General features: G+C 38.6%; 1 protein-coding gene across 1 annotated transcript in view; it reads left to right on the forward strand.

Moving 5' to 3' along the window:
- The window catches only part of LOC103607781 (1-phosphatidylinositol 4,5-bisphosphate phosphodiesterase beta-4), a gene marked incomplete at its 3' end in the record, with an annotated part of 105,671 nt that overhangs the window by 78,129 nt on the left and 18,553 nt on the right, over positions 1-8,989 (forward strand). The window contains exons 10-11 of the mRNA XM_008592247.1: positions 4,303-4,411; positions 8,334-8,575. Of these exons, the coding sequence (XP_008590469.1) occupies positions 4,303-4,411; positions 8,334-8,575 (351 nt within the window). The remainder of the gene's footprint in view (positions 1-4,302; positions 4,412-8,333; positions 8,576-8,989) is intronic.

Consider the following 8,989-nt stretch of genomic DNA (forward strand, 5'->3'; position numbering starts at 1 on the left):
CGGTGTCCTAATGTGTATCTCCAGGAGGCTTGGGAGGAGAGGAGAGACTATTAGCCATTTATTGCCTTGGTCACCATATACCACCCCCCCCATCCATGCCATCAACACTTACTAGCTTTACAGTAATAGTTTGAGACCTGCCTTCTCTCTGCTTCTCTTCTCTCCTTAGTCCTCCGTCCCCAAAGTGTGATCCGTTGACCAGGAGTATCAGCATCCCCTGGGAGCTTGTTAGAAATGCAGAAATTCAGGTCCTCCGGGACCTGCTGACTTGAAATCTGCCTTTAACAAGATCTCCAGGTGATTTGTCTGCACACTGAAGTTTGTGAAGCATTGTCCTAGTGGATTACTGGATTCCTCCTTGGGATGCTTAATGTGAGTGGGAAGAACATGAGAGCAGGATATACATTCTGTTATTCTCGGTCAAGAATTTAGTCATAGGGCCGGCCCGGTGGCGCACTGCTACAGTGCGCCGCTTGGGAGTGCTGCGGTGCTCCCGCCAAGGGTTCGGATCCCACGTACAGACCGGCCGTTCGCTGGCTGAGGGAGGTGCAGGCGCGACACCGAGGGTTGTGATCCCGTTGCCGGTCACGAAAAAAAGGAAAAAAAAAAAAAGAATTTAGTCATAGATATCAGCCACTCAGATCTAAAATTTTGCCAGAGCCATGTCTCTTGCTGTCATCTGATGGGAAGGGGAAACCTTTGCCTAAATTATAGAAATAGCAAATTAGACCATAGGAGAGCTAGCAGAGGCACTCACTTTGAGTTGCCACATGGTTACATAGTGCTTCCAACTCAGTTGCTCCTATGTGGCAGGACTAATTAAAATCTCTGGGCTTCGGCTAGCTTCACCTCTCTTTCCCTCTTCCTAATGAGAAGCTAAAGTGATTTTAGGTGTACCTTCATTCTCTGTTTGACTTCTTACAAAGATGATAACAACTAAGGACCTGCAGAAATGGGAGACGTGTGGAGGGAAAGAGAGGAAGATTAAAATAGGAAAGGAGGGAAAAGGTCTCAGCTGGCCATAGTTACCAAAGATGAGTTTTATTGCTGCTGGTTATCTTTCTCCTGCCTCACACATATAATATGATCCCTGATCCCAGTAAGGCTAAATCTGATTTAAAAATATTTTTTTTAATTTTTGCAGTTGAAAGTATCTAAGAAAGGGCCCACAATCTCTTTCCTTTTTTCCTTTTTCCTTTTACAATATCCTTATTCTTTAGTTCATAGGAAAAGAGAGAGAAGGAGGAATTTAGTCTTACAAGTAGGCTTACCCTTGCCGTTTATGCCTTTCCCTTTTGTGTATCTCTTTTAATATTAATTATGTCAACATCCATATTTCCCAGTGCTACTTTTATTGATGCCAGTTGATGCCTTTTCTCAGTAAGAGTAAGGACATCACCTTGGGGTCCTGCCCGTGTTCTCCTCATTTACTTCGCACAGTTCTGTGACCTGTTTTTTTGGAAGCTATTTAGAATCTTATTTTACAAAGCACTGGGTACCATGGAGGGAAATCCTTGGTACATTGTTTCCCCAAATCCTGGCTGAAAACTGCCAGTCCCTCAGAGCTGTGGAGCATTTGCCTCCCTGTGCTTGTGTCTAGGTGGAACTCTTCTGCAACCATATTCCTCTGAGATTAGCTGGACGTAATCTTTCTCCTCATTGTTTTTTCATGTAAAAATTAGTTTTGTGACTCTCATGCACACCTCACTATTGGTTTCCTTGTCTTTTTATTATCCAGATTGCACCATGCTAAACGTGAAAATTTTTGAGAAAGCAAAGATTGTATTATCTAGTGGAGCAGATACAAAGACAGATGTAATTTTATGTTGTCTGTGCTTAATGCTTATTTGCTGAGAACGTAATTTTCGGAATGGAGGATTAGGATACATCCATTTTAGGATTTGGTTTTCCTGGCTAATTGCTTCTTATAGGCAGGATGGTCTAATGAATGCCACAACCTCTAACTACATTTTAATGAGGTTGAATTGGGAGAACAAATGATTAGCATTCTTCTCTCCTGGTAGGACTTAAGTACTTTTTAAAATCAATATGCAAATATGTTAAAATGCATACCATTATGGGTCAGTGCTGTGCTTCTTAAACTTGAGCACATCAGAATCACCTGGAAGTCATCTTAAAACACAGATTCATTGGTTTCATCCCAGAGAATCAGAGTCAGTAAGTCTAGGGAAGAGCCCAATAATCTGCATTTCTCACAAGCTCCCAAGTGTTGGGGATGCTGCCATCCACAGACCACACTTCAAGAAGCACCATGTTAGAATATACACTTATGTGAATGTAAACAAAACACATAAAAATGTCTGGATTCCCTTTCCTCCTTTCTCTAACTTTATCTCTTCTTTCCCCTTTAGCTGAATCCCTTCTTCTTCTCACTGTTTAATTCATATGGATTTGCCTCATCACCTTCATGAGTTCAGAATACTTACCAATGAGCATATCTTTAAATCAAAAGACTTAATTCTAATAAGGAAGAGAAACATAGTGGCCAACTATGAACATTAACTGTGCTGGGGTCTGAAAAGGACCCTTTTCATCCCATATCCATCTTCTTCCATGATGTTATTTATGCAGACAGAAGAAGGAATGTGCCTAGAAAGAGTTTGTTTTTAAAACAGTGCGTTTTCACTGGGGTTGGAGATCCTTGTTCCCTGGCATAGTGGGTTCTATTGCATGTTGGCATCCGTTTCCAGAAAAAGGTGTAGCATGCCTTCACTTGCCTGGCATTCCGTGGTCCACCTCACAGTTTCAATTTCTCTGCATATCCCATACTTTTTGTTCTGTATGGACTCAAGACCTGTTATTAATACAGCAGTTTCCCCTTGAGCATATGCATGGATGTGAGCTGTTGTGAGCCGTAATTTCTTAGATTACAACAGAAGCATGCTTCATTGGGATAAATTGACAAAAAGCTATTGATTTCTTATGAGTTAACACTCTTAACTCGGTGGGGGAGCAGGGGGGAACGAGAAAAGGCTAAGTCACATATGCTTAGGAAATTACATTCAGTGTTCTTTTGGCCAAAGGCATTTGTTCTGTGTATAGCCCACTTTTCAAATGCTCATTCCAAAACAAATGGGGAAGGGAAATCCATATGAACTTTTAACAATGGCTTCTTAAATACCTTTCCAATAATGTTTTTCCAAGTCTGTGCATATATTTGGGTAAAGAGTTTTTGCCAAGGTCCTGTTTATTGACCAGGTTTTGCTCACATCTGCTTATCAGTCATTATTCCACTGAAGTTTGCTTTATTTATTTATTTATTTATTTATTTATTTATTTATTTGAGGAATGACCAGAGACACAGTGCAGTCCTCTAATACACAGTGAACAGCATTTGAATGGACCCACTACCTCCAGATACACTAGACACACACATACAAACATACACACGCACACACAAGACTGAAGCTGAATCAGTTAGTAAATTGGACTCTTCACCATTGCTGTGAAGTCAGAATGACATCGCTGCAGGAGCAGCATTAGTACTAGGGGCACCTTAGGTGCCGATTTGAAAAGCATGATGTCACCAACCTTCTGAGTGCCTAATCATTCACATACTATCTGCCCAGAGAGTTTTCTCAGAGCAAACTGAGTTACAATTCATAGTGAAAAATATGTTTCTGAACTACCAGTATTCAAATACAGACTTTATATTGTTTATAGCTTGTAAATATCCTTGTGCTGACTAATTTTCATCTTTATAATACGTTCATTTTGAAAAATACTTACTCAAGAAAATGAAGTTTGCAGAGTGCCCAAGAAATCTTTCATTGATGTAGAAAGATATTAATGAAGATGAAATGATGTTTTCTAAAGAGATTTTGTAATTATTGTTTTTTGGGATTTTAGGGGTCACTTAAATTAGTATATTATTTACTTACTTATTTGAACTATTTGGGGGGATTGGTTTTTTCTTTTTTAAAAAAATATTTTGACCTCAGTTTTTATAGACATGTATGCCAAATGTCTTACCTGTGACATGGGAACTAGAAGACAATGCAAGTGACATGCACACTCTATTACGTATCCTTCAACTTTTGAAAGAGAAAAATGTATTTCTCTCTCTCTCTAGTTCAGTGAGAGGAACCAACAAAACACTCCCAAGTTTGGACTTTTTTGAAGTATATTTTAGAGAGGACAGGAAGGCAGTGAAATCCTATCTTTGTAATTATAAACATGATAGTCTAGATATATCTTGTTTTAGAAATTGTATCCTTAGTCATGTTTGATGCCTCAAGAGCAAGAAATGTCAACCTAAATGGAGTTATTTTCTCATCATAGCATCAACGAGATCCTCGACTGAATGAAATTTTATTTCCATTTTATGATGCTAAAAGGGCAATGCAGATCATTGAGATGTATGAACCTGATGAAGACTTGAAGAAGAAAGGTAATAAAAATGAAAAAAAAAAAAGAATTTTTTTTCTTTAAAACTAGAAAATATGCAACTTTTAAATCCCTTGTATTTTTAGTTAAAGGTGTCTGTAAATGCTTTGGAGCTCCCTAAGAGCCAGGGATTGATGACTGATTTTTATTCCCTGCTCTTAAGTTAGTATAAATTTCACCATGCAGTAGAATTAGTCCATGCTGCCTGAAGTATACTGTTAAATTTATTGTTATTAAACACAGTATAGTGATATTTTCCCCAGGTATTTTCTTATATTATAGTAATGCATATTGCTTAAAATGTAAAAATGCCAATTTTTACAGTCTTTGAAAAGAATTTTTGTCACATAAAAATGCATACCTTCTTTTTCTCCCTTTTGTTTTGCCGAGCCAAATAAATTTAACATATGATTTGGTGCACCCTTTTACTCCTTATTTGACCTCTGGTATGGAAGATAAATACAATTGATATGAAATTAAATAGTCATGCATCACTTTAGCAAATTGTTGGCATTTCTGGACCTTTGCCCTTTTCATTGAAACTTTGGAAATAATGCATTGTCCATTCAAGTGTTTGTCAGAGGAAAGGCATGGAGAGGGATTTTAAGATCCGTCAGTCCTGTAGCAGTGGGAAGCACCTGCAGACGGTGGGAGGGATGTTGCTGCCATAAACTGCATGGGGAGTGCTGGGGGTACATAAGCCTCTGTCCTTATGTCTCAGTGGAGAATGAAAGAAGATCCAGATTCAAGTTCTATCTGTCCCATGTGCCCACGAATCTCATGGCCTCAGTTTCCTCTTCTTTAGAATGGGGATTCTCTTCTCTTTGTGAAAAAACTGGCTGAAAGGTTTCTACAGTCTCTGGATCCACATAGAATCTGTTTATAGGTATGCCTGACCCTCTATACCCCACAACCATCACCACTGATATTTTTCCAAGCCCAACAGAGTTTTCTAACTTGGTTGTAGTCATATATTGACACTTTTTGCTAGGGCCTCAGACACCTAATTTCAGCAAGAATGCTTCATTGCTTACCTCTCTATCAATATTCTGGATATTGTAATTTATTTCACATTGCATGTGATTAAAGCAAAGGGAGGTGCAGTATTTCTCTTTCCTCCCTTTGTTCCTTAACTTTTATAGAGGGCTTTAGGGGTGCTAACACTGTGACAGATGCTGGAAATTCAAAACTGAATAAGAAATGCCCCCTGCCTTGCAGGCAATTGTGATCTGTTTAAGGAGAAAGACAAGTGACTCAGCAATTCCTTGGCAGTGTGATAAACATTGTATGGGGGTGTGTCCTTGGTTATTTCTAAAGTCCTTCTAAGACCCAAAAGTCTATGAAATTACCATTGACACATCTAAAACGTGTAGCTTCACCACTTCACAAATGACAAAAATTTAAAAATCTGTCATTGTCAAGTATGGGTGAGAAGGCAGTGCAGAAGGCATTCTTATAAACTTCTGGTGGGAGTGTAAATTGGTGCAGCCACCTTGGCTGGCAGTAGTTTGTAAAGGGGAAAATGTGCCTCTCACACAGCCAGGCATTTCCACTTCTAGGTGTGCATGAGAGAATCTCTCATACATTTCCTAAACTCTGGATGTCAGAGTGGCACAGAGCTCAGTCTTCAGACCTCTGCTCCGTGTGTATTCACTCCTTAGGTGAGCTCATCTAGGCCAATGGGTTTCCTCTATATGCATATGACTTTTGTATTAATATCTCCATTCTTAACCTCCAACTTAAATTACAGACCTGTAGTAGAACTCTCAATTTGGATGTCGAATGGGCATTTCTAGTATTCATGTACATGTTTAGATTCTTCCCACCTCCAGACTTGTCCCTTTCCCATCCTATAAAATGGTACCATTATTCACCTACCTTTTCAAGTCAAAATCCTTAGAATCATTCTGGACTTGTCTCATTCTTTCACATTACATCTGATCCATCAGCAAAATCTACAAGATCAAAATAAATCCCCCAAAATGACTTATCACTATCTCCACCCTTACCAGACTTTCCAAAACTACATTATCTCTCCCTGGACAATGCCAGTTGACTTCTCACAGGTCGTCTTCTTTCTACTCAGTGCCCTACAATTTATGCACAAAACCAAATCCAGTCATCTTATTCCACTCTTCAAAACCCTCCAAAGGCTTTCCAACACAGAATAAAATCCAAAGAACTTAGTGAGGACTAAAGACCAACTGTTGTAGCCTTTGATTACCTCTGCAACCTTGTTTCCAGCTATTTTTCTCCTTGGTCACTCACTCTGTCTCGTTGTCATTGAATGTACTTGGCACACACACTCCTGCATCAAGGTCTTTGCACTTGCTGAACCTTCTGCCTGGAGTGGGGTCCCCCGGTGTACATGTGGCTTGCTTCCCATGCAGGTATGTGACCTCCTCAGAAGGGTTTTTACTAGCCACATGTCTAACACAGCATCTTGGTCACTCTTTATTACCTTCCTTCCTGCTTTCTTTGTCCTTCTAGCACTTTCATAATATTATATTTATCTGTTTATTTGTTTATTTGTTTCTCTAGCTGATAATATACGAGTTTCATGAAAGCAGGGCTTGTCTATTTCTTCTAACACTATGCCTATCCTAGTGCCTCAAGAAATACTTGCTCCTAGAATGAATGAATGTACCCAAGGACAGAAGTACACAAATTTTTATTGTAGTAGAAATGACCTAAATATTCATCAACAGAATAATGGATAAATTATGACATATTCATATATGGACTACTATACATCCAGTAAGAAATAAATGAAGAACAGCTATATATATCAACTCTATATGTTCCAAGAAAATACAGAGTAAAAATAGCAATTTGCAAATGCACTCAGTTGGATAGCTTTTCTACAAATTTGAAAACATTTAAACCATATATTATTTGGATAAATGCATATGCACTGAAGTTGCCAAACCATTATGGGCCTGTTAAACACAAAAGCTAGGGTAGTGGTGGTCTATGTGGCAGTTGAAAGATGGAATGGAATGGAATTGAGGTGGGGTACAAAGGGTGCTTTAGTGGCATCTGTGATTATGTATTCCTTTAAAAAATGTAACGCAAATAAGGCAAAATGTTAAGATCTGACAAAGTTGGGGTGTAGGCCCACTATTTATTATGCTATCATCTTACTTTTCTGTAAGCTTGAAATCAGTTCAGAATTTGTAAATGCTTAAATAAAAAAGCAAAAAGAAGAGATTGTCAATGGTTGATAGAACAGAAGATGTGTAAGTATTTGGCCTCTCCTGCAGTTACCCCGAATGAGAAAGGTGTGATTGAAATGAACGGTGGCTCTTGGGGTCACACTTCAGTGACCACTATATATATATATATATATATATACTCTTCTCACCACTCCCATACTCTGACTTTTAGATAAAATAGGAAAATTCAATTGTTTAAAGTCAGAGATGCCATCATCTCTGAGAGAAAACCCTTCTTTAATCCAGTGACAGCAATAATGCCTTACAATTAATACATTTTCCATTTTTTAAAGAGCACCTGTCGTATGTATTCTTATTTACCATTCATGACAATCCTGGAAAGCAGGCAGGGCCTGTACTTTTTCCCACTTGACTCAGGAGCGTAAGGAGTGAGTGGCAGAAGCAGAACTAGATAACGGTCCCCTTGACCCTGGTCACCTTAGCTTCTGGTGCCATGTTTCTGAACTTAGGGAGCTATGTACTTCTACCATGAAGGGTACAAAAGCAGAATGCACCTGTTTTTGGAGTGCATTGTGCTACTTACAATGTGCAACTGTATTATTTCATTCAAGTTCTGAAAGATGAAAGTTCTTGGGAAAGAGACTGTGAAGTTTTTACTCTTACCGTGTAAACTGCCTCAGCTTCCATGAATAAAACGAGATGTGCATCTTCAGAGCTGCAAGTGCTACTAAGATGTTCTTTTTCCCCTAGGCCTCATATCAAGTGATGGGTTTTGCAGATATCTGATGTCAGATGAAAATGCCCCAGTCTTCCTAGATCGTTTAGAACTTTACCAAGAAATGGACCATCCTCTGGCTCACTACTTCATCAGCTCTTCTCATAACACCTATCTTACGGGCCGGCAGTTTGGCGGGAAGTCTTCAGTAGAAATGTACAAACAGGTTCTCCTGGCTGGTTGCAGGTCAGAAACTCAACATGGCAATGTGTTTTTTGTAGATGATACTCATTGATTTACTTTTCTCTGCGAGATAAGATATAGTAATCAGAGCCATTCTCTTTAATAGATTGTGATGGTCATTTAACCTCAAGAAAGGAGGGACAATATCTCTTCCAGGAAGGTCTAGAGCTCTCCTGTGGGTCAAAAGATTTTTTTTTTTTTACTGTAAATTTAAAATATACCCCAAAATTGCAAAAAAGAAAACATTCATATTTGAAGAAGTCATGTTAAGTTTTCTCTTGGTTATTGGCACTTGCAAATTTAGCTTTAAAATTATGTTAAAATTTCAATAATTTAGTTCTCTGAGAACAGAGGTTATTAAAAATGGTTTTCTTGGTACATAAACTGGACAATATTTGAGATTTAAAATATGGCAAAAATGCTGAAAATGAAAAATAGTATAGTTACA

The sequence above is a fragment of the Galeopterus variegatus genome, unplaced genomic scaffold, assembly GCF_000696425.1.
Source record: "Galeopterus variegatus unplaced genomic scaffold, G_variegatus-3.0.2 Scaffold7710, whole genome shotgun sequence".
NCBI lineage: Eukaryota > Metazoa > Chordata > Mammalia > Dermoptera > Cynocephalidae > Galeopterus > Galeopterus variegatus.